General features: G+C 46.9%; 1 protein-coding gene across 2 annotated transcripts in view; it reads right to left on the minus strand.

The window, feature by feature from the left end:
• The window catches only part of LOC144766788 (inactive serine/threonine-protein kinase TEX14-like), a 1,338,527-nt gene that overhangs the window by 503,295 nt on the left and 808,230 nt on the right, over positions 1-27,002 (minus strand). For both annotated transcript variants that reach the window (XM_078650521.1, XM_078650519.1), the window contains exon 13: positions 182-338. In XM_078650521.1, the coding sequence (XP_078506647.1) occupies positions 182-338 (157 nt within the window). The remainder of the gene's footprint in view (positions 1-181; positions 339-27,002) is intronic.

The following is a 27,002-nucleotide window of genomic DNA, read 5'->3' on the forward strand; positions in this document are numbered from 1 at the left end:
ACTACCCCCATGTACTACAAACTCCCCATTTAACTTTTTCTGATGTTCTCTGCGAAAAGAACTCCAGTCCCAAGTCCCATCATCTGAACCCTGGGTGTAGGAGTACGATATTGAAAATATTTAAGCACACTTTCTATTACCTGGTTTAGGCTGTATTTTCAGGCCTCCTCTTTCACTTTACCTGCATGTTTGGAAGAAGCACAAGGGGGGTTCCTTGCATCAACACTGTCTTGATGAAGGCAATTGATCCTATTGGCATCAAGGAGAGGGTATAGGGTAGGCACACCTTGGCTCAGGCTCTGAGAGGCAGGCCGTTCAGCAGAGGTACTGGCTGTGTCCTGAGACAAAAGCAGGATTAGAGAACAGTTAGAATATGTTCGATCTTTTTATCACACAAGACAAGGAGCATTTGACCCTTAAGTGGCTGTGAAGGGTAGGGGAGGGAAAAAGGAAAATATACCTGCAATCAATGTTCTTCATCATGAATATTTTATATGAATTAGTTAACAGTAGAACATCTCTGCCTATATGTAGGATCCTTAAATACAATTTAGCAGGCCTATATATCTATATATTTTTTAACACTTTAATGAAGAATTCAAGTTTAGATACTTAAGTCTGTGACTGTGGAACTTTCCTCTCCTGATTGAAAGCAACTTGTAATTCAACAATGTTAACTCGAAGATCTGAGACACAAACAGTTACAGGACGTCATGGTCAATAGCATGAATGGATTTCTTTACAACCGGTCATACTAACAGCATGTACTGGCCTTTGCATAGAAACATCAATACCACATGAGTGTTCTACTTTTTATGTACTTAATTTTTTTACAATTTTAATCAACATATTATTTGGAAACGTGTGTTAATGCATATCACTTTGGGGGATATTTCACTAGACGTAATCAAATCAGTCAATGAATGGAACATCAAGACATTTCAAACACACATTTGCCTATACGTACGATAGTTTAGGCCCTCAGCCAATGTAAGTGACAGGCCAGATGGGTAGAGGATGTCCGATTCACCTATTTCTAGTTGCTGTGGGGTGGGTTGGGGTGGCACTATTTTTATGCAAGTAGTCTATCTTGTGAGAGCCAGAACTCCTGACTATAAATATTCTGCTTTGGGGCTATCAAGGTTTGTGGTGGAGGCATTGGTCTTGTGGATAGCTCTCCTTTGCTTCTACCTTCATTTCTTGTCTCAGGGGCCCTTAGGAATATTCCACTTTGACCATCTTTGTGTCTCTATTGGTTCCGGTTCCTGTTCAGTGTCATACTTGTCCATAGGTTAATCTTCTGAAAGTGCTTAGGCCAGAAGCTCAACTAATTATTTTCTCTCTGTGAGACCGTGGCTATGCAAAAAAGCAGCCTCTACACATTTTTTTGCAACCTACCAAAGGTGCCCTGATGAACCCACTCAAATAGCTTTGCACTCAAGGACTTCGGGGGCTATCTTGACATTTCCTCCATATACTTATACTTTCTAGGGATAATTGTCTATTCTTATCTGGTGTATCTCTTGGCTGTGAACTCTCCTCTCTATAAGCAAAGAATCACAGGCATTGAGGACCATTTCAGAGCGTGCCCAAAACTGTGAACAAAGGTAGTGTGTTGCCAGCAGTATGCTCCTTGGGCGCTCCAGGGAATGCTAAACCTTTAGGGCTAGTTGCTGCAGCCTGGCATCTGCAACTAGCCTGTCTACAGATGGGTGCAATAGTTTCTTGCGACAGAGACCATTGTTAAACACTCATGGCTGCCCTAATTCAGTCATCAAGTACAGCATAAGTCAAATAGCAATACCATAGCTATCACTTAGACATTTAGACAAAATCTTGCAAAACAATTACTTTCTAAATAACTCTGAAACAAGCTGCCTAGTAGCTGTTCGGACCTCTGCAATGTTCATCACCACTCCTATCACCACTCCTCCACCGCCTCCCTTCAGCGCAGCTGTACCCAACGATCATTGGTCATCTCGCATTGGGTTCAGTACAGTATGCTGATATCACCTTATTTGCTTGATCAAAGTCCTAGTGCTGCAAACTTTGAAATGCACACAGCTGCTAAACGGTAAACAGTGGTATCCTTGCTTCTGGTGCAAGGAGGGATTATAAAAATATACCTACTTTGAATTCTATTTATTAATCATGGTTGTCCTCTCTGAATTCATAAAAGGTAGAATATCTCAGCATACAAGCTGGATCACAAAAGTTTACATTTAAATTTGAAAGTAAATAGATAACCTGCTACTAGAACCACTCGTTTTCGTCTGTATTTAACATTCACAATATAACTTTCATTCATGAACCCTTTGTTGCCCAATGCCATGCAAGGAGATGGATTCCGCCAGGGTGCTGTTCTGTGGTGCAGTAGAAAGGCGTTATTACTTAGTAGGAGCTACTCCTGCAGAGACTGCAAGATGTGGGTCATTGCATCTGCCAGAGGGTGATGTCTGTCACTCCAATGCTAGCCGATGTAGCTGCCGCTGTTCTTGATGCAGTCTTTTTTAGTAAAGGATAAGAGTGCACTATTTCATTCTCTGATATCCCTTGAGCAGTCTTTTTGGCACGTAATATAAATGAGTTGTTTGCTTCTCTGATATCCCTTGAACAGAATCTCTGTAAAAAAAAAAGTTTTCCATGCTTACAGATTTTAAGGTCTCTGTTTCAATTTATTCGAAGGGACCTCATCATCAGCATGAGCTCCAAAAAGAGACAAACTAGTTTAAAGAATACTTTTGTAGTGCCTAGTTGACAGTTATGTAATATGAAGCTAAGAGAAGAATCACATTAACAGACTATGCCACCCCAAAAATATTGTTGCTTGAGCCTAAGCTTCTCTTTGCAAATTTTGTCATCCTCCAAGAAAAAAGCAGCAGATGTGGGTACATTAATAACAGGATAATACTGGTTAATTAGAGGTGTTCCGTAAACATAAGGATGGGAGATAGCACTCACTCACGCTTATACCAAAAGCCCAGTCACATTAGTTTAGCAATATATCCCCAACCAGAGTCAGGTTAAATTCCAAGAATCACACTTCCAAAAATGGTGCAGTCCACAAAAGCACAATTGGTGTTTTAAGTTACATCAATATTGGTGAAAAGTAGGGGGAAAAGACAAGATCCTTCATTAGTGTGGAGCTGAAACTGAAGTCGCAAAGGTGAAAATATTGATGTATGAAAATTCAGCCTTCTCACATAAATCAACTTTTTGCAATATGTAAGAACATGCCATGTCTTAATAGACAAGCAACAGCTACACACAATAGAAGAGGCAGAACAGAACAAGAGCCTTTTAGCTTCTCAGATTAGGATGCCTTAAGACACATAGGTTCGAGCATAGTCCTCTGCAAACACGGCTTCTGGTGCACTTCTGGTGGAACGATGAGGTCCTCTTGTGTCCTCAGGACCTCAGGACACAAGTGGACTGTATCCTCCGAGCAGTAGTGCGCCAGAAGCCGCGTATGCAGCGTGGTGTAAAAAACGTTAGAAATTGAATGAAAAAAGCATAGGATTGAGGCACATTATAATTAGATTCTAATTAGAAATTTTCGTTTAAAAAACCATTGAAATTCACTGAAAAAAACATAGATTTCAGGGACGTTATAGTTAGAAATTAGCATTTAAAAAAACATTGAAATTCACTGAAAAAAACAGGTTTCAACCATGTTATAGCTAGAAATTAGCATTTAAAAAACCTTACAAATTCACTGAAAAAAACATAGGTTTCGGTACATTATAGTTAGTTGGACATTTCACTCGTACAAAACCATAGAAATTCTGCCGTTATAGTTAGTTCAGCTAACTATAACTCGGGCCCCCGCAATGCACTGCTGATGACGTCACATATTACATCATTCATGACATGGTCAGTGACATCACTGATGACATCATCCATGTGAAAATCTGTTGCACCTCCTCACACTCTAATATAACCTTTGATGCACCCACTGTAAAATACAGACTACCATTTTAGAAACCATCGACACACCAATACCAGTTACTACATACACACTCACTGATTCCTAGGTCTACACACACATCCACTCATTCACCCATACAATCACTCATACATGCAGTCACTCATCAATACAACGCTATCATATGCACTCATACACCTATACAGACACCCACACACCACCACTCATCCAGAGTTACTCACATACCTAGTCAGTCATGCAAAGAATTAATCACACTTCTATTTACTGACCTATACAGTTACACACACAACACATCACTTATTCAAACAGAAACAAACACATACTTACTCTCTTATATAATCACTGATACAAGTACACACTCCTCTATACAGCCACTCTCACAATCACTGACTCTTGCGTATAGTCATTTTTATACTCCAACTCTCACATACACTGCCTTTTACATATGTAGTTACTTGGACATGTACCACTGAGACATCCATTCACTCACCAACATGCCCACACACACACTCACCCACCCATACAGCTGTTTTCACATGCACTCTTGAACCCATACACCCACTGAATCAACCACTCAAACATCTATGCTCAGTCACACACCTCCCACCCACCCACACACACACACACTCAGGCACCCATACAAATACTCAGGCAACCAATCGATAACCCATATAGACACTCATGTAGCTACTGACCAACCCTGTTGGATGATGCATTCTGGGACAAAACCAAACCGCAGTGGTACTGCACGAGGCAAGGTGAAAGACAGAAGTGTACCCGTGATCAAGCCTCACATGGAGGAGAAACGCATTGGGTTTGTGTATTTGTGCAACTTTCTGCATGGAGTAAAGGCATTTTTCAACCTCCAGCCGTGGTGTCAGTGTCCTCACTTCAAGGTTTAGTGAGGGTTTTTTGGAATTTTAACGGAGGGCACTGGTATCGTGTCACTGACCCGCCCTGCAGAGCCTGCTGGCTCATATTCCAGTGCAAACAAGTTGATATATATATATATATATATATATATATATATATATATATGTGAAAAAAATATTTCCCCAACCTTCTATGATTAAGGAACCGGCACTCACAGTCATGGGTGTTCTCCTGTTTATTGCATAGACTGCATCACACACACGAACATCACAGGGACGCGTTTCGGTAGTCTCGCTGCCTTTTTCGACCTGCTATGCGCCATATTGGAGCTCCTTTTTAAAGTTTAAAAGAACAGTAAAAATAGAAGATGCCCTTTCCTCAACATTCATTGGGTATGCTCCTGCATGTGGGATATTATATATACAAAACAAAATACACAACTGTAAATACTCAAAAAGAGTCACAAAAGGGTAAAGCTTACAGATAACATTACTTCAGTGTGCTTTTACTACCTGTGCTGCTGAGAATTACGCATTTCAATTCCTTTTATACTAAAAAGTCGCATCATGCATTTTTATGTCTCTCGCAAAGCCCGGACTGGATTGTTGCACGTCCTTGTAAAAAAGATGGCATCCAAATAATTTTCCTGTAAAAGCCCAAAAAGGCACGCATTTCTGCCAACGTAGGCAGAACTTTTCAGCATAGTCGTTCCGCATATTTATCATCAACCTCTCCCATTTGTATAATTAATATCCCACATGCAAGAGCATACCCAATGAATGTGGGTAGGGGGAGTTGGGACAGGGGGAGGTGGATAGCACTTGGAGGGTGTAACAAAAGGGGAAAAAGCATTTCACAGCGACTAACACTAGAATTACATGTTTATTGCAAAGGGCAGTCTGGCCGTTGGCTGATAATAATCAGCAGATCTGATTTTGATAGGATAAGTATTTCTGAGTTTTGGCTTTTTGATTTAAAATGTCTATAACAGGAGTAAGAATTTGCTCAATGAATGTGTCTGGGCTGAATAATGTGTTAAAGCGAGAAAAGGTAGCAGCTGAATTAAGACATAATCACCCAAACTTAGGGGCACATTAGGATGGCGGACGGAAGGATGACCGCCGGCCTGGAGTAGGCGGAGAAAGCCTTTTTCCGTCCGCCTGCCGCGGACACTCCGACCGCCATATTAGGATGGGAAACACGGTCAAAACTCCGTACGCGGCGGAAGAGAACGCCCCGCCGCGGAATCACACCCGACCACGCGGCGGTCGTAACCAATCCAGAGACACCGCCGTACGGAATGACGTCTCCGACCGTGTCCCAAATCACGATGGCGGAAAACACACATAAAACCGCTGCGGAAAAACAACCTGCCTGAACACGGCGGATTCCCCACAGCCAACAAACCACAACATTGCGAAGATACCCACCACAAGCAGCTCGCCCACATGGACCCAGCGCTACACGCTTTTCCGATACTCTTCGCGATCCTCCACCAGCAAGTCATGGACCATCATCGACGACGACGCAGGTACGCTACACACCATTTACTGTCGGAAGGGGAGTATCTGGCAGGGCAGTGACGTTGGGAGGGGGAGTGTCATGTCACAGGAAATACATTGACGAACGCACCAAAATATACACAATTGAAGTACACAACCAGGAATGACAGCTACTAACCACTAAACATGATTTAATAGCTTTATTCAACATAATAGGTGCATAATATCAGAGTATCCAAGAGCATGGGCATTGGGTACAACAGATCATGTACATCACTGGCAGCACATGAGAGGGGCTAAGTGCATCAACAGTCCATTGCAATGAACAGGTCCATCAGAGGCAGCACATGAGAGGGGCTAAGTGCATCAACAGTCCACTGCACTGAACAGGTCCATCAGAGGCAGCACATGAGAGGGGCTAAGTGCATCAACAGTCCATTGCACTGAACAGGTCCATCAGAGGCAGCACATGAGAGGGGCTAAGTGCATCAACAGTCCATTGCACTGAACAGGTCCATCAGAGGCAGCAAATGAGAGGGGCAATGTGCATCAACAGTCCTTGGCAAGGCACAGGTACATCAGAGACAGCACATGAGAGGGGCTAAGTGCATCAACAGTCCATTGCACTGAACAGATCCATCAGAGGCAGCAAATGAGAGAGGCAATGTGCATCAACAGTCCTTGGCAAGGCACAGGTACATCAGAGGCAGCACGTGAGAGGGCACAATGCAGTATCAGAACAGCAACAGGGCATTGTGGACAACAGAGCAGGTACATCATTGGCAGCACGTGAGAGGGCAGAATGCAGTATCAGAACAGCAACAGGGCATTGTGGACAACAGAGCAGGTACATCATTGGCAGCACGTGAGAGGGCAGAATGCAGTATCAGAACAGCAACAGGGCATTGTGGGCAACAGAGCAGGTACATCATTGGCAGCACGTGAGAGGGCAGAATGCAGTATCAGAACAGCAACAGGGCATTGTGGACAACAGAGCAGGTACATCATTGGCAGCACGTGAGAGGGCAGAATGCAGTATCAGAACAGCAACAGGGCATTGTGGACAACAGAGCAGGTACATCACTAGCAACACAAGTACGTGTTTCAAGCCACCCGTCCCAAGGACAACAGCAGTGCAAGGCTGGTTACAATGGACAATGTACACACCATGTGAAAAGACATGTGAGTGAAGTGAACATGACCTCACATCACAGAATCAGGTGGACTGCTTGAACTACCTGCCTCAGACACACTGCCAGCACCAGTAACAGGAGTGTGAGACACAGCCACAGCTCGAGTGACTGTGTGGAAAAGTAAATTTTGCCATGTTCTGTGTCCCTACGTGTCATCCATCATATGTTATGTGTGCATGACCAATATGCATATGTTATTCCCCATGTCCGATTCAAGACGCAATTATAGTTGTGTCCACCTCTAGTATGCCAGTTTCCAGTCCTCGTGAATACTACGAATATCAGGCTTATGTAAAGTAATGTTGCCACGTTTCTCAGTGTGCACGTTATTTCATTATAAAGTCCCCGTTTCTAGGCCTCAACAGGGCCCGGACATCAGATTCAGCTCCTGTCTCCTGAGCCTCGCTGAGGAGCGATCCAGCCCCCACCTGTATCCTCGACCTTTCACTTACTTCCTGCCTCGCAGTGCCCGGTGCAGCCTGGCTCTGCCTCTGAGTCTGCCAAGACTATGTTATGATTCCAGTTATCAGTTTAGTCCTCCTTCTCTGCATTCCTAAGCTACTGAACTGCATCAATAGTTTCCGTCATTGTCTAGCCTATGCGGCTCCATGTTAAGAGAAATACTGTATTTAATGGTCATTTAATACTCTTCATCACGCACTACATGTAGAATAAATGCATGCTCTAGTCTTAGAGTCAATTAGCTTTTCCCCTCATGACTTCTAGTTTATATCAACATGTTCCCTAAACATCAGATACTAGATAGGGTTTAGGTACATGTCGCTCCGACCCTCCAGACTTCAGTCTCTGCTCCTAGCACAGAGTTCATAGCCCCCAGCTTCTCCTAGTAACACGTCATTGCCAGTTTGCGCGCACCACCAGGTTAGAGGTCCCGGCTCCTTAGGTAGCCCCCTCCTATGTTTCCGCCCATTTCATGACATATTCTATTACGTTTGCATCACATGTCTATGTATACGCCCTGTTACACCTCCTTTGTACCGTTATCTTTCGCGACTGCTACGCGTCACGCCTTCTGCTCCACCCACTGCTACGCCTACTGCAATGTAATGCAATGTAATGTTATGTGTTCGCGCTATGTATATATGCTCGTGTATTGTTATTAAAAAGCCAGCGCGCTCATCCCAGACCCAGCCCCAGCAGCTGCTGGGCCCTGTCATCTTATTCCTATGCAGGTTGTCCTGTTCCTGTCCTTATGCTGTATTAAACCTGCAAAACTCCTACTACCTCGAATCTTGACTCTTATTTATTGAGCTATCTGTTATGATATATGTCTAGTCAAAAATAGGGTATTATTTATTTATTTACCACATAATGGCGCCCGAATAGGGACCTGCCCTTTCCCCACGCGTCGGTGAAGCCACGCCGACCCCCTGACCCTCTGCAGTCGTGACGGAACTCTTCTGCGCAGTGGCAGATATTTCTGCTCAAGTATCCCTCAGGCCCACGGAGGAGACGGAGGAGGCGGTCCAGCATCCAGACGAGACGGTGGAGGAACGCGGCGAGTCCCGACCAGAGCCCAAGCCAAGAGTCCAAGGTCCGAGGTATCCGGAGGTCCACCCGTAACTGAAGTCCGAAGTCCGAAGTTCATCGTCGTAGCAGTCCAGTCCAGTCCGAGGCCTTCCGTTCTTGCTGCCCGGTGAGTACCGTTACTGGGGTGGTATCTAGACAGGGTCAATTTAATTGACTCTGGTCTGTGGGTTGGTGGTACACAGTCCCACAAACGAAGTGTCCACTTCGGTGGATGCGGGTCCTGACGTGTCTCTTTAAGAGACCGGTAAGTTTCATACTGTTTCAGCAGTGCATCTAGTTTCTGTTCTAGTCAGTTCTGTTCTCGAGAAATTTCAAGTATTTTCAGGTGGTATTCTGTTCGAACTGTTATTCATAATGTTCTTCATGTATTTTAATGTTGTGGTATGAATGGGAAATAAGTATCGTGTTTATTGTGTATTGTATTGTGTCTAGATTACAGTTCAGTCATGCCCATATTTTCCAAGTTACGTCAGTTAAAAACTAGAAAGGGTCTGCTGGAAGCAGCAGTTCCCGTCCCGCCCAGGGACAGTCCAGGTCACTTTATGTATCAGAAACATGGCATAAGTGCCATATTGTATCTAGATTTATGGGTAGAGTATACCAAACAGTTAGAAGAAAAGTATAGATGGCCCGTAGCGGGTACATGGGATGCCGAGTGCATCATGCGAGTAGAAGAAGCATTATGGAAAAAGAAAGCCAGACAGTCACAGAAAGATGCCATCGAGTTATGGCGCAAAGAAGCTCATAAAAGAACCGAAAGAGAAATCAGAAAGTCAGAACTAAGTAGAGAATCCCAAGAACGAGCCCAAGAAAGAGAATTAATCGAGATAGGTGAACGAGTTAGAACTGAGCAATCAGACAGACAGAGAAATGCCCTCATTAAGGGTATGTATCCTCTTCTTGCTGAGGGCTTGCCAAAAGCGACCCCGGAGGCATCCAGTAATTTTCCGCCACCATTAGTTCCGACCAAGTTACGTCACAAACCGACCGCAGCTGATATTTTTATTTCGTCCTATCTGGACGACACAGTCCCCGAATATGCAAATCCTGTTCGCGCTCCGCCAGCCCCTGTAAATCAGGTAATTCCTGCTCCTCCAGACACCGGGGTGCCCTTAACAGCCCCCCGGGTCAGCCCGCCATACAAGTCCAGCCCACGTTACAATTACCGACCCTGCCAGGACGAAAAGCATCAGTTGATGATTCTAGTTTAGGGGCCGCAGGAGGAGGTCTTCCTCAAACCCCGCCGCCATACAAGCGTTTATCAGCACTCGAATTACATGCTCAAGCATCACAGCGTACTCCTAAGAGTAATAAGTCTGTTGCAGAGATCAGGCAAACCCTTGGCGAATGTGTCTATGACCCAGTTCCAGGCGAGTTTAATATGGTTTTATATTCCGTACGTGTAAGGAGAGTGACCGAGTATCTAGTCACCCTGCCGAATATGAAAGAAGATCTAGACAGGATATATCGTTTCATCCGTACAGGGGATGACCCACAAAGTATTAGTGATGCCATGTCTCAAAGGAAAGCCGAGATTCAGCGCATGATATTAAAGTTCTTAATTAACTGTCTAATAAGAGAACAGGATTACCCGTCTAAAGACCCGGAAGAAATGAAAACTCTAACAAAGTGGAGTGATAATATAGCCGAAGGAAAGCACAATACCATTGGTGCCATGGAAAGTATGTACAAGAAAATCCGTAGAGAGATAATAAAGATACACGAACAGCGTAAAGCCGCACAAGTAAGCGAGAAAGAAAGTACCTCTGATCCTGAAGAGGAAGACGACGAGAATACTGCCAGAATAGCGTATGTAGGAAAATCTAGATTTCCAGATCGCCATTTACGTCTAGAACCCAAATCTACTTTCCATCATTCAGCACCAGAACAAGGTTCCCTAGAACAAGTATTTCAAGCTACCGATCACATTCTGAAATCACGAATCGGTTATAGTGAGTTAAGTACCATGCATGAACAAGAAATAGTTCGGTCAGCAGTCAGATGGATTACTGATTCTACCACTTTTCCAGACGAAATAGTGGCACAAATGTTTCTGAAAATGCCCCCAGCCGAGCAGCGACTGGTGGGTATGTATATGATTCAACACCTCATTACTCTGTATGAGGGTCAACATTCTGATCCAGGCCCGTTACATGATATCCTGAACGAGTTACTCCAGTATAAATGGAGAGGTCTAGGTACCGATTTAATTAGTGTCATTCTAGAACAGCGTCACAAATATAGAACGTTTCTGAAACCGCATTTTGTTCATGTCTCACCCCCAGAAAGTAAATCATTCTACATAGACAGACAGAATCCGTTACGAGAAGTCCACCCAGTCAGAGGAACGGGTGGCGAAATGCAACGAGTGTTTGTATATACTCCGATAACAAAGATGGAACTTCTCGAAATGAAGAAATTAATTCCCTGTCATGATAAAGATCCAGCAGGGTTCCATAGAGAATTAAAAGACATGCTCCGTATGGGAGAATACACTTACCCAGATATCATTAAAATGTTAAAGGTTCTGCTACCCGCAGGGGTGTATGAAAAGCTAAAAGAAAAAGAATGGGAGGTGGGAGAGAAAAAGATCGATTGGGCAGTCCTAGAAGCAGAAGATAAGATACGTGTACCAGGTACTGGTCTAGGAGAGAAATGTAAAGAATTACCAGAATTATTGATTCAAGTTTTACCCAGATTATTAACAACGAGAAAAGAAGACTGGGATGCAATCTCAGCCTGTAAACAGAAACAAGATGAAGATATTAGTGATTTTTATTCTAGATTTGAAAAATGTTTCAGTATCAACAGTAGCCTCAAGACAAGTAGTGAGTCATACCCTCACCTTTTCGTTACCAAATTAGTCGAGAATTCAAGCCCACAAGTTAAAAACCGAGTTCTGAAAGTCGAAAGCACCTGGCAAGCAAATACTCCGTCCCAGATGCTCCAGATGCTTCAGTATCACCAGAATAGAATCAGGGAAGAGCAAGAACACGAGAGAAAACGTATGAAAGACACGAAAATGAAAGTACTAGTTGCACAATCTGTTCCTCAAGACAGTCAGAAGAGGGGTCCGAATCAAGCCAGTCATCCTGCAGCTCCCGTTAAAGGGAACTGCAATTATTGTAAACAGCCAGGTCATTTTATAAATGAGTGTGCAGTTCTGAAACACAACATAGCTACTGGTAAGACTAAAGAAAGACCACGTCCGCCTAGACAAGAACAAGTTTCACAGATTCCTCAGTCACAGAATGCACCACAGACAGTTACAGCACCGCAGCCTATTGCTGCAACACAGCATGTTACACAGCAGATGTACCAATATGCACAGTCTGAGTATCCAGAGTACCAGCCATATTCATGAAACAGCCTAGAGAGGGAGGTAGGCTTGCCTCTCATCGAGATACCTGTAGATCAAGAAGGTCCCTATGTTCACAGTCAAGTATTAGGGAAAGACAGAAAGTTTTTGATTGATACAGGGGCAAGTAGGACCACAATTAGTCATGCCGAAGTTCCAGGGGCTCCGCTCTCAGGCTCAAGAAATGTTTCCCTTGGATTTTCAGGAAAGCCTATCGTTAATGAGATTTCAAAGCCAGTCACTCTAGAAGTAGGTCCATTGTCCCGCACTACTGATCTGTTACTTACTAAGTCATGTCCAGAAAATCTATTAGGCATTAAGACACTGAAAGAGTTAGGTGCCGTTATATGTTGTTCCCCAGAGGGAATACGTCTGTTCCTACGTGACTTTAAGGGTCACTATGTATTACGAGATTTTGATTCCAGACTGTCTAAAGTTCCGCAGCATTTATGGGCGCAAGGTCCAACTGATGTAGGTTACATGCAAATCACACCCCATCGTGTGACTCTCAAACCAGGTGTAGTGTTACCACGAATCAGGCAGTATAGATTGCCACCTGAGGCTGTAGCAGCCTTATCCAAAATTATTGACGAGCTCATGGCTCAAGGAGTAGTTGTAGAAACTGACTCCAATGTATGTAACTCTCCGATCATTCCAGTCATGAAACGTACTGATCCAAATGCACCCCCAGTATATCGATTAGTGATTGATTTACGAGAACTTAACAAATGTATTATTCCACAGTACCCAGTTGTCCCAGATATCTCTTCCCTATTGACAGCCATTGATTCCGAAGCCATGTTCTTTACAGTAATCGACCTTAAGAACACATTTTTTAGTGTTCCTATTCATCCAGACAGCCAGTTTCTTTTCGGATTTTGTTTAAATGGAAGGAGCTATATGTTTACACGAGCTCCTCAAGGTTTCACAGAAAGTCCTAGTATTTACAGTCAAGCACTCAAGAGACAACTAGACAACATTCACATGCCAACTGACACTGCCCTGCTCCAGTATGTTGATGATCTACTGATCACAGCCCGTTCTGAACGTGCTTGCGAGCGAGCATCCCTTACAGTTTTGTATTTCCTAGCCGAGATGGGGCACAAGGTGTCCCCTTCGAAGCTTCAATTCTGTGTCCAGCAAGTGGTCTACTTAGGACACTTACTGTCCAAGAGGGGTAGGCAGTTGACACCAGACCGTATCCAGTTGATAGCGAGTCTTCCTCAGCCCAAGACCCAGAAGGAGGTGCGTGCTTTTATCGGCCTTACTTCTTACTGCAGACAATGGATTCCTCAGTATGCATTTCTAGCCAAACCACTGATACAGTTAACGACACAGGAGGCAGCCGTATCGACTGTCCTCCCTTGGACATCTGAACATACACTTAGTTTCAATGAGTTAAAGAAAGCCCTATGCCAAGCTCCAGTTCTAGCTACACCGAACTACAGTAAGCCTTTTACACTTTTCGTTACTGAACGTGAAGGTACAGCATTATCTGTTCTCACACAAGATCAAGCAGGACAATACAAGCCTTGTGCTTATTTTTCTAGCACACTAGATCCAGTCGCCCAGGCTCTGCCTGCGTGCCTCAAGTCAGTTGCAGCCACAGCACTAGCTATCAGACAAAGTGATTCCATAGTTCTAGGACACTCCTTGACAGTACATGTTCCACACTCCGTGGAAGTTCTTTTAAACCGAACACAAACACAGCACTTGACAATTGCACGTTTAACAGGTTATGAATTGACACTGTTTCAGCCACACATAGAAATTAGACGCTGCAACATCCTGAATCCTGCTACACTGTTACCATCAGTTAGTTCAAATTCTGCCACACACGATTGCGTGGAAGTAGTTAACATTACGACAAAGCCAAGACAAGACCTGACAGATATTCCGTTACCAGATCCCGACCTGACACTTTATGTGGATGGGTCATGTATGAGAACTAGTACAGGAGAACTAGTAGCCGCGTATGCAGTGACTACTGACACTGAGGTTATTGAAACACACCGTATTGATACCCTGTCCGCTCAAGCAGCAGAGCTAGTTGCTCTGACACAAGCCTGTATACACGCCAAGAACCTGAAAGTTAATGTTTACACAGATTCACGTTACGCATTTGGAGTCGTTCACGACTTTGGAGTGCTCTGGCAAGAGAGAGGTTTCATGACTTCTCATGGAACCAAGATTCAGCATGGTCTCCTTATTCAAGCTCTGTTAGATGCCATACACTTACCGACATCTATCGCTATCATGAAATGCAAAGCACATACGAAAGTCACTGACATTATTTCTCAAGGTAATGATCTAGCAGATCGCACAGCCAAGCTTACAGCACAGGCTCTAGACAGTCCAGTTACCATGACACACACTCCAGATCCGACTACATGTATGACCGTTAAGGACCCTACTCAAGATGTCATAGATATCCAGTTACATGCTACTCCCGATGAAATCAAGAAATGGTCCGAACAAGGAGGGGTCCAGACAGATCAGGGATGGTTAACAAAGGGTAGAGCCACATGGTTTCTCCCCGACTCTATGGTTCAAGTCATCATTAATACCGCACATAGTCCAGCACATTTAGGAGAGAAAGCAATGTTAGATAGTATCCAGAACATTTGGTTCAACAAGCATTTACGAGCTGCAGCCAAGCAGAAAGTCCGTACCTGTATGATATGTTGTCAGTTTAATCCAGGTAAAAGTGTCCCGGTGGAACAAGGTGGTTTCCAGCCTCCTGACCACCCTTTTGAGGTCCTCCAGATGGATTATATTCAGATGGAGCGATGTCGAGGTTTCAAGTATGTCCTTGTAGTTGTATGCGCTTTGTCCAGATGGACAGAAGCATATCCAGTCCCAGATTACACAGCCGCGACCACTGCCAAGCAGTTGGTTCGTGAATTCTTCCCTCGATATGGACTCCCTAGAGTCGTATATTCTGATAACGGTCAGCCATTCTCATCTGAGTTGATGAAGCACGTTTCCCTGTTGTTAGGGTACCAGTGGAAGTTTCATTGTGTACGCCATCCTGAAGCAGCCGGTCTAGTCGAGAGACATAATCAGACTCTGAAAATCCGAATTGCTAAAGTGTGCAAAGATAAGGGTGTGGACTGGCTAGTAGCTCTGCCAGTCGCTTTGTTTTATATGCGCATGGTCGCACATTCCAGATCAGGTCTGTCCCCGTATGAGGTCGTATTCGGCCGCCCCCCTAACATGTGGGGTACTCCTAGACCCCGAAGTATTACCGATGTTTCATGTAATATGCTGACAGATTACCTAGCTTCCTTGATGTCTGCCCTCAACTCATGTCGTTCACAGGTTGCCGCCGCATTTCCAGACAATACCGAGGTGGCACCGCATGAGATTGTTCCAGGTTCGATGGTGCTCGTCCGGAACTTTGACAGATCAAGTCCGCTGGAGCCACGTTGGAAAGAGCCCCGACAGGTCCTCCTCACCACCCGTACAGCCGTGAAATTGGAAGGACGCCGCGGCTGGGTGCACCTTTCTCATGTTAAACTTTTTAAAGGACTGAAACCCGTCTTCAAGAACATTTCCCAGGATATCAAGACTTGTCAAAACATTGTTCCTAAGGACTGTCCCGCAAATGACATTGATTCAAAACCCCCCTTGTTAGAGAAAACTCCGCAGCAGGAGTATAAGCAAAAGCTAAGGTCTAGTAAAATAAGTCAGTCAGTTTGATTGTATAAGTCCTCCCCTAGGTGAAACGGTTAGACTGTTTCTGACATGTATAAAATAGACCCCCATAGTGAGAGAGTTAGTCAAAACTCAAACCGATGTATCGTTTTTCTGAGTTTCATATTATTCATCAGCATAATGATTTCCTGCACTAGTTACGCATTTTTCCTGTGTTTTCCAGTTCCTCATGTAAACAAGCATTCTAATGTTACAGTAGAACACACGTTTAGTGATCTGCCTCCTCACGAATATTCATACCGCCTCGCTATGCGTAATAACTCATTTATCCGCATGTTGCATTATTCACACCAGACCAGCAATGCCACTAATTGTTGGGTGTGTGGTCGACTCCCCCCTTTCCAGACGTCGAAGGGAGTTCTGCCACTGTTTCCTTATCCTTTTTCACATAATGGTTCGTGTGGAGCATGGTCCACGTTAACGTCATCCTTAACAGATATGTCTTTTCTTAACAGCACATGTTTCCCAGACAAGCAAGGTTTCCCCCACAGAACAGGTTTAGATCTAGAAAATGAAGTGTATAATTTAGGTAACTATTCGTCGAATTTCATGGTCCTGAATGTTCAGTCTGATACTACTCCAGACTCACCTGCTATTTCAGTATTACCAGTCAAAGGCGAATTATGTGTCCGAAATCATGGTTCTGTACACGTAGGACATAGTGATTGTACTACTATTATCCAGTATAGTGACAGTGGGAAATCTATTTTTAAAGCTTCACGTCATTCTTATTTTGTTTGTGGTCAAACTGCATATGTTCGTCTGCCCCTCGATTGGGAGGGAACCTGTTACATTGCCTTCCTACTGCCACCTGTTTTTCTAGCCCCACCTGACTACCATAGGAATTCCTACCTAGTACATACCAGACACAAGAGAAACCTCCCGATTGTCGATTATACTGAAACTGCTGCAGAGCAATTCATTGATATTGATAAAGGTGTGTTCCCTTATTTAGGTACAGTTGTAAATAGTAAGCTAATTCGTAGGTTAACAAGAACCCTTGAAGCTGTAGTAGATGAGACTGCCTCCGCTCTAGGTAACTTAACCGAAGAGCAATCCTTTATGAGAATCGTTGTGCTCCAGAATCGTCTCGTCCTTGACGTCATACTGGCCGATAGGGGCGGGGCCTGTAGACTTATCGGATCTAGTTGTTGCATTTTCATTCCAAATAACGCGCCGTCTGTTTATTCAGCTATAACCAGACTTCATAAAATAGCCCATCTATTACACCAAGATCCAGGCACCTGGACATGGTCCGGTTGGTTCTGGAATATAATTTCCGCCTGGGGATGGAAAGTCCTGTCCTTTCTAGGTATCGCAGTAGCGATCATATTCAGCTGCTGCCTCTGTATACAATGTGGCCCTGCGATTTGCGGCATGTGTGCTACCTCTTGTATTCCTAGTCCCAAGCCCCGTTTTAAATCTCGTTCCAAGACAATTCGAGATGAACAAATGGTACTATATGAAATGATAGATGGTATTATGAATATTGATGTTTCCTGATGGAAACGTAGTGACAAGGAGGGAATGTGGAAAAGTAAATTTTGCCATGTTCTGTGTCCCTACGTGTCATCCATCATATGTTATGTGTGCATGACCAATATGCATATGTTATTCCCCATGTCCGATTCAAGACGCAATTATAGTTGTGTCCACCTCTAGTATGCCAGTTTCCAGTCCTCGTGAATACTACGAATATCAGGCTTATGTAAAGTAATGTTGCCACGTTTCTCAGTGTGCACGTTATTTCATTATAAAGTCCCCGTTTCTAGGCCTCAACAGGGCCCGGACATCAGATTCAGCTCCTGTCTCCTGAGCCTCGCTGAGGAGCGATCCAGCCCCCACCTGTATCCTCGACCTTTCAATTACTTCCTGCCTCGCAGTGCCCGGTGCAGCCTGGCTCTGCCTCTGAGTCTGCCAAGACTATGTTATGATTCCAGTTATCAGTTTAGTCCTCCTTCTCTGCATTCCTAAGCTACTGAACTGCATCAATAGTTTCCGTCATTGTCTAGCCTATGCGGCTCCATGTTAAGAGAAATACTGTATTTAATGGTCATTTAATACTCTTCATCACGCACTACATGTAGAATAAATGCATGCTCTAGTCTTAGAGTCAATTAGCTTTTCCCCTCATGACTTCTAGTTTATATCAACATGTTCCCTAAACATCAGATACTAGATAGGGTTTAGGTACATGTCGCTCCGACCCTCCAGACTTCAGTCTCTGCTCCTAGCACAGAGTTCATAGCCCCCAGCTTCTCCTAGTAACACGTCATTGCCAGTTTGCGCGCACCACCAGGTTAGAGGTCCCGGCTCCTTAGGTAGCCCCCTCCTATGTTTCCGCCCATTTCATGACATATTCTATTACGTTTGCATCACATGTCTATGTATACGCCCTGTTACACCTCCTTTGTACCGTTATCTTTCGCGACTGCTACGCGTCACGCCTTCTGCTCCACCCACTGCTACGCCTACTGCAATGTAATGCAATGTAATGTTATGTGTTCGCGCTATGTATATATGCTCGTGTATTGTTATTAAAAAGCCAGCGCGCTCATCCCAGACCCAGCCCCAGCAGCTGCTGGGCCCTGTCATCTTATTCCTATGCAGGTTGTCCTGTTCCTGTCCTTATGCTGTATTAAACCTGCAAAACTCCTACTACCTCGAATCTTGACTCTTATTTATTGAGCTATCTGTTATGATATATGTCTAGTCAAAAATAGGGTATTATTTATTTATTTACCACAACTGACACATGAGCCACAGACCCAGACACACTGCCAGCACCAGAAATAGGAGTGTGAGACACAGCCACAGCTCGAGTGACTGACACATGAGCCACAGACCCAGACACACTGCCAGCACCAGAAACCGGAGTGTGAGACACAGCCACAGCTCGAGTGACTGACACATGAGCCACAGACCCAGACACACTGCCAGCACAAGAAATAGGAGTGTGAGACACAGCCACAGCTCGAGTGACTGACACATGAGCCACAGACCCAGACACACTGCCAGCACCAGAAACCGGAGTGTGAGACACAGCCACAGATGTATTGACTGACACATGAGCCACAGACCCAGACACACTGCCAGCACCAGAAACCGGAGTGTGAGACACAGCCACAGCTCGAGTGACTGACACATGAGCCACAGACCCAGACACACTGCCAGCACCAGAAACAGGAGAGGGCACAACTGAGACAGTGCTACTACATGATGCATGACAGCAAACAACAGACACAGTGCCACTATCTGACACATGAGAGTCAACTGCATCTGCGCCACTGGTACCACTGAAATGATGAGCCACAGGGCTGAATGGGCCAGGAGGCAGGGTGGCTCTGGGAGCTGGGGATAGCTGTACTGGAGCGACATCGGGTTGTTCATGTGTCAATGGTGTGTGTCTACGTTTCTTAGGGATATGTGAGGGCACCCTGGACATGACAGGACTGGCAAGTGTTGCGGACTCAAATGAAATATCGCCCACCAAAGGTGGAGCATCTGCTGCTGGGGGTCTGCTCTCTGGGGACGTGCTGGAGCCTGCTTGTCGTTTGCTGTGTGACTGCCTTCTGGCCTCTGCATCATGTTTAATGGGGGATGCAACAACAGGGTACTCCTTCCTCTGCTTCTGACGGCCCTGGATGGGAGTGGAGGTATGGGGGGACTCCACCGCGGACACATCTTTACTACATTCCCTCAACAACATCAGCCGCAGTGCAGCCAGGGGTGATGTATGCCTGTCCTTGATGGAGCTAGTGTCTATGGGAGAAGCCCTGTCCCTTGGATGTGCCTTGGCCATAGGAGGTGTCCTGTCCCTGGAAGTTCCCTGTTCCCTGGGCGGTGCCCTGTCCCTGGGTGCAGACCTTTCCCTTGTACTGTATCTGTCTCTAGAAGCAACCTTGTCCCTGGGAGTGTCTCTTTTCTTGGGAGTTGCCCCTTCCCTTGTAGTGTCCTTGTCCTTGGGAGTGTCCCTGATCTTGGGAGTTGACCCTTCCCTTGTAGTGTCCTTGTCCTTGGGAGTGTCCCTGCTCTTGGGAGTTGCCCCTTCCCTTGTAGTGTCCTTGTCCTTGGGAGTGTCCCTGCTCTTGGGAGTTGCCCCTTCCCTTGTAGTGTCCTTGTCCTTGGGAGTGTCCCTGCTCTTGGGAGTTGCCCCTTCCCTTGTAGTGTTCTTGTCCTTGGGAGTGTCCCTGCTCTTGGGAGTTGCCCCTTCCCTTGTAGTGTCCTTGTCCTTGGGAGTGTCCCTGCTCTTGGGAGTTGCCCCTTCCCTTGTAGTGTCCTTGTCCTTGGGAGTGTCCCTGCTCTTGGGAGTTGCCCTTCCTTTGTAGTGTCCTTGTCCTTTGGAGTGTTTCTTCTCTTGGGAGTTGCCCCTTCCTTTGTAGTGTCCTTGTCCTTGTCTCTTCTCTTGGGAGTTGCCCCTTCCTTTGTAGTGTCCTTGTCCTTGGGAGTGTCCCTGCTCTTTTGAGGTGGCCTTGCCTTTGTAGTGTTCTTGTCCCTGGGAGTGTCCCTGCTCTTAGGAGTTGAACCTTCCTTTGTGGTGTCCTTGGTAGTGTCCCTGGACTTGGGAGTTACCCTTCTCTTGGGACTACCTTCTGTGGGGTATGCCTGTGTAACATGTGAAGCCATTTCCACCCACACCCCTTGAGGATCCTGTGTGTCAACTCCAGTGTAGCTCGCGTCGTCTTTGGTGCCAGATTTACCAGTACTAGGGGATGGGCCTGTGCTCTCCGTGCCCTGCCCTGCTGCCTGTTGCTGCTCCTAGTGCAATAACCTGTAAAAGAGTCCTGCTCTGAGAAGTCACTCCGCCCTGAGACATCAAGTGGTGTGGATGGGGGAACAGAAGTAGCACCCTGTCTTTGCGACTGAACAAGAACCACCCTCCAGTGATAGCTGCCGTTGGTGGTGAGGCAGCTCGTGTGGTGAAACACCCTGAGAGACTCCTGCCCTCCTCCCCTTTTTTTTCCCCCCAGCAAGCGTCGTTGTGCATAAAAACAAACAAAAATAATGATATATAATTCCTTTCTCTTATTTTTCCCCCCCTTTTTAGTCCACCTTTGGCTCCCCTTTCTCTGTGTACTTTGTGCTCCCCAACCTCCCTTTAAATTACTTAATTGTCACCCTTAGTGCTAGTACTAGTTATTTTTAGGTCTGACTCTGGCTCTGGCTAGAGCTAATGCTAGATAGATAAGTCTCTGCTTCCTTGGCGTCGTTAAAGATATGAGTTCGCCCGTTTCTCATAACCTTAAGACGAGCAGGTTCTTGGAGGAACACCTGCCCTCCGCGGGCCTTGATAGGATCCATCAATTTACGGAGCTGCCACCTCCTGTCCATAGTGTCCCTACTGAGATCAGACCGTGCAAAGAACGAAAACTCTCCTATGGCTATTGGAGAGTTGGGGCGAGCTCTCTGCCAAACCGCTTGGCGTAGAAGAAAGTTGCCGAAATAAATTAGAAAGGGACGTGGGAACTGGTTCTCTCTATTCCTCTGAAACAGAGGCAGACGATGGGCCCGCTGGATTTGCGAGTCCCAGTCCCAATCTGCCAAGTCTGGAAAAGCCTTCTGAAGCACCCCTACGATGTACGCTCTGGGGTCTGACCCCTCTGATCTCTCCGGGATACCAAAAAGTCTTAAGTTAGATCGCCTTTGCCTATTCTCCAAGTCCTCGACCTTTAGCTGTAATACCTTCAACTGATCGTCGTGCTTTTCCACTATTCCTACCGTTTTGGTGTTTGACTCCTCCACCTGTACCACTCGTTGCTGTAGTTCTGTGGTTTCTTGTGATATCCCCCCAATTTTAGTTGTAAGGTCCAGTAAAGAGGATTGCATCTTGTTGTTGTCCTCCCTGAGTTGAAGGTAGTATTCCTGTACTTCCGCCCGTTGATTGCTCAGTTGCTTGCTTAGTATCATGAGTATTTCATCCAAAGAGGAGGTAGTAGCTCCCTCCCTTCCTGAATCCGCTTTAGGAGAGACTCTGGCCGAGCCTGAGGGTAACTCCGTTGAAGAAAGAGGACTAGCTATTGCATGGGCAGATAGTTGAGTGGCTGAATGCATAGCGCTATCTTCAGGCGTTAACACTGGCTCCGGGTTATCGGGTGGCCCGTTGTCCTGCTCTTGAGGTGAAGGTCTTTCTATCCAATCCGCCATGGGTGTATTGTCCGGGTCTGTCAATATACTCTTATCAGGGGAGATCGTTATTGGTATAGAATCTGTGGGACTCGCTCCTGATAGCCTTAACGTCATAGTTTTGACCAGGCCTTTTGTTTCAATCCACTTTCTAAGCGGGCTTTTCTCTGGGATATTCTTCCTTAGGGCTAGGTTATTGCTTGCCTTTTGCTTTAGCCGTTGCCCCTTCCCTTGTAGTGTCCTTGGGAGTGTCCCTGCTCTTGGGAGTTGCCCCTTCCCTTGTAGTGTCCTTGTCCTTGGGAGTGTCCCTGCTCTTGGGAGTTGCCCCTTCCCTTGTAGTGTTCTTGTCCTTGGGAGTGTCCCTGCTCTTGGGAGTTGCCCCTTCCCTTGTAGTGTCCTTGTCCTTGGGAGTGTCCCTGCTCTTGGGAGTTGCCCCTTCCCTTGTAGTGTTCTTGTCCTTGGGAGTGTCCCTGCTCTTGGGAGTTGCCCCTTCCCTTGTAGTGTCCTTGTCCTTGGGAGTGTCCCTGCTCTTGGGAGTTGCCCCTTCCTTTGTAGTGTCCTTGTCCTTGGGAGTGTCTCTTCTCTTGGGAGTTGCCCCTTCCTTTGTAGTGTCCTTGTACTTGGGAGTGTCCCTGCTCTTTTGAAGTGGCCTTGCCTTTGTAGTGTTCTTGTCCCTGGGAGTGTCCCTGCTCTTAGGAGTTGAACCTTCCTTCGTGGTGTCCTTGGTAGTGTCCCTGGACTTGGGAGTTGCCCTTCTCTTGGGACTACCTTCTGTGGGGTATGCCTGTGTAACATGGGAAGCCATTTCCACCCACACCCCTTGAGGATCCTGTGTGTCAACTCCAGTGTAGCTCACGTCGTCTTTGGTGCCAGATTTACCAGTACTAGGGGATGGGCCTGTGCTCTCCGTGCCCTGCCCTGCTGCCTGTTGCTGCTCCTAGTGCAATAACCTGTAAAAGAGTCCTGCTCTGAGAAGTCACTCCGCCCTGAGACATCAAGTGGTGTGGATGGGGGAACAGAAGTAGCACCCTGTCTTTGCGACTGAACAATGGCAGAAGACGCAGTGTTTGCCAATGACTGAACTGTTCTGTGTAGACCAGCAACATCGCCATGCATCCCCTCCATGAATGCCACCACCTGCCCCAACTTCCTATCGTGGTCTTGGAATGCATTGATCATGTTGGTCTGCCCTACACACAGCTGTCGCAGCAGATCAACAGCCTCTGCACAAAGTGCACTTTGTGTCACAGGGGCAGGCTCCGCAGTGCCTGCACCGAAGGCAACTCTGCTCCCCCTCCTCTGGCGAGCACGAGCAGTACATGTTGCAATGGGTGGCAGTGTGGGCCCTGTGTGCTGTGTCCCGACTGAAGGTGTCGATTGCCCACTCCCTGTCTGTGCCAACAGTGCGGACTCACCAACACTTTCTGAGGATGAGGGCGATGGTGTTTCCACATGTGAGTCCTCAGGGACGGTCCTGTCCCCCTTTCCGGCGCTGCCCTCTTCAGTGTCAGTCTGCGTGTGTGTGACCTCTGATCCTGAAGCATTGCCACTACTCACCTCCGTCGTCTGTGGGTCAGTGCCCTCTGCCGAAGCTGAAATAGAGAGAAACGATGTGTGAGTAAGTGCCACACTCACGTACTTAAGGACAACTGATCTAGGATTCCATTACATACATAGTACATGTAGCACACATCCTGCACACGTCCCACCCCTACCAGTCATCCTCACATCAAAGAACCGGTGTTGGCTGTCAAACATGTACATCACCCGAACATGGCAAGTGCCTGTAGATCTGCACACATGTCATGCCATGGGACCACAGACCTCAACGGCATGTCCTGGAACCCTCAACTACTAAGCAAGTGGGCTGTCCTCCTGGCGGACATGGATGCCAACGCTTACTCCGCTAATGGCACCAGCATGGTATTCCAGCTAAACATACGCACCACGGAAGCCACTACTGTGTCTGGGCACCAATACATGCTTTGCTGGCCCAAGTCACAAACACATACATTCTGCTTACCGCTAGTTTGCTGTGGATCCCCACTCAGCCGGGCGGACAGGTCAGGATGCGTCACAGCAATTATACGGTGCATAAGAGGGGTCATGGTGCGGCGGGCCAGACGTGTAGATCTTGGAATCATCCCCAGTGTCATCTCCGCCACATTCTTACTAAGCCTGGAAATGTCGTCCCAGCGCTTGTGGCAGTGTGTGTGTCGTCTATTGCACCCCCCCACTGCCCGTACATCACGTGCTATGGTCCTCCACACGGCCTTGCGAAGGTGCAGCTTTACCTACCATGAAGGGAGACAAGAGGGTAACGTAAGTGGACAGTATGACATGCACAAACATCGTAGTAACACGTTTCTACATGCAGCCATGCTAAGCACTACACATGTGAAGGTCCCACAGCACACCGCCAGGCTTGCAGAAGACAGGAGCCACTGAACACCTCATGGCCAACAACATGTACACCACTGTACTTACCACCTGTCCGGGTGCACCGTAGAGCCGTTGGTAGTTGCTGAGCACACCGTCCACAAGGACATCCAGCTCCGCTGCGGTGAAGGGACGAGCCCGGGTCTCTCGCACTCCCTGCATGGCAAGGTCCTGGACTGTGGCACAGCAGCAGCAGCCGTTGGTCAGCTCAGCAGCAGCATGTTGAGGTGATGGTCACAGGCAGCAGCCGTTGGTCAGCTCAGCAGCAGCAGGTCAAGGTGATGGTCACAGGCAGCAGCCGTTGGTCAGCTCAGCAGCAGCAGGTCGAGGTGATGGTCACAGGCAGCACTGGATCAAAGCAGTGAATGTGTGCTTGTGAAAGTCACACATATATAGGGCCCAGAGCCCATGTCAGTGGCACACGTCGCCAGCTATTGGCTCCCCCTGGATGCCTCATATGAAAAGGGCCAATGACAGGCCCTGGTGTGGCGGTGCACTGTTTCCGCCATTGTCGATGGCGCATACGTGCCCCGCGGTACCTCTTCCCATTGGCTGCCTGTGCACGTGCCGTCTCGGACACACATCGGCAACCGCAAGTGCGCACTTCCGCGACGGTTGGATGTTTTGCAACAATGTTCAATCAGTGGCGCCACCATGGCGGGTCATGCCTTCCGTGGGGGTGGTGCAGGCCAACACATACTTGTGATTATGGAATTCAAAATGGCAGTTCATGACCCCCCTTACAGTCACATTGCATCATCCACCGTAGACCGACCCTCCCAGCCTGGTCACCCACCGCCGTCCCTGGCCGGTTACCCACCGCCGGGCCAGGCCAGTCAACACCCGGCGGTGGGTGACCGGCCTGGCCCGGCGGTGGGTGACCGGCCTGGCCCGGCGGTGGGTGACCGGGCTGGGACGGCGGTGGGTGACCGGCCTGGCCCGGCGGTGGGTGACCACGCTGGGAGGGTCGGTCATCGGTGGATGATGCAATGTGACTGTAAGGGGGGTCATGAACTGCCATTTTGATTTCCATAATCACATGAATGTGTTGGACTGCACCACCCCCACGGAAGGCGTGCACCGCCATGGTGGCGCCACTGATTGAACATTGTTGCAAAACATCCAACCGTCGCGGAAGTGCGCACTTGCGGTTGCCGATGTGTGTCCGTGACGGCACGTGCACAGGCAGCCAATGGGAAGAGGTACCGCGGGGCGCGTATGTGCCATCGACAATGGCGGAAGCCGTGCACCGCCATGTCAACGCCACTGATTGTATATTTACAAATGCAGCACCGTCGTGGTAGTACGCACATGCGTTATGAGGGGTGTGAACGTGATGGCAAAACAGCATATGTCATGCACTATATCATGTGTGTTCACACTATGGCCATTGATGTGCACCAAATTTGCTACACATGTGCATGTCTACGTGTCGACCTCTTGTATTACCGTACACACGTTTCAACTCATACACATCTACACACTACATCAAGGCTGTCTGGCCACATTCAGGATCTGTTATGCGTGTGTGGTTTGTGCGTGCAAGTAACAATGGTGGGGGTACACATGTATTCAGTGTATGCGTATGTGTGTTGCCTCTTGTGTGACCATGCATGTAATGTGAGGATGCTCACCATTGTAGGAGTGGTAATTGGTGCATGAAGATATGGAGTGTGTGTAGCATTATTGTATTGTCTGTGCACGTGCATGTGTGTCTGTGATGACGCTTGTCCACATTAGGGTCATTAGGCATGTCTTGTTGGCAGTTCTTTTGACGTGTGAGTACGTTACATTGTACATGTTGGCACACATCATGTTGTTAGTGGCTGCACATTGTTTGCATGCTACTCTGTATTGTAGGTAAATGCAGACATGTCACACATATGATATTTGTCGTCCACTTTTCTCATTTGGATTGTGTTGGCCTACATGTGATAGAGTTGCACAGCTATTCGTTGTTGGTTAATTGACATCTACTACATCTACTCCCACACAGGAGGGCTCCTAATGTGCATCGCCCATACACTGTGCTGGAGGACATGGTTGACGAGGAGGTGACCAGGAAATTCCGGCTTGATCGACGTAGATTGCTGGAGCTTGTAGACAATTGTCTCCTCATCTGCAGCCACGAAGGACATATCCTGGTTCCATTACACCCACAGCAAAGGTGATGGCGGCACTTCACTTCTTTGCAACTGACACCTTCCAGTACACAGTTGGGCATGCCGGGGGGATGTCACGGTCCATGTTCAGCATGGTACTGCGGGATGTTCTCAGGGCCATGATGATTTACAAGGATG

Source organism: Lissotriton helveticus, chromosome 7 (assembly GCF_964261635.1).
Source record: "Lissotriton helveticus chromosome 7, aLisHel1.1, whole genome shotgun sequence".
Classification (NCBI taxonomy): domain Eukaryota; kingdom Metazoa; phylum Chordata; class Amphibia; order Caudata; family Salamandridae; genus Lissotriton; species Lissotriton helveticus.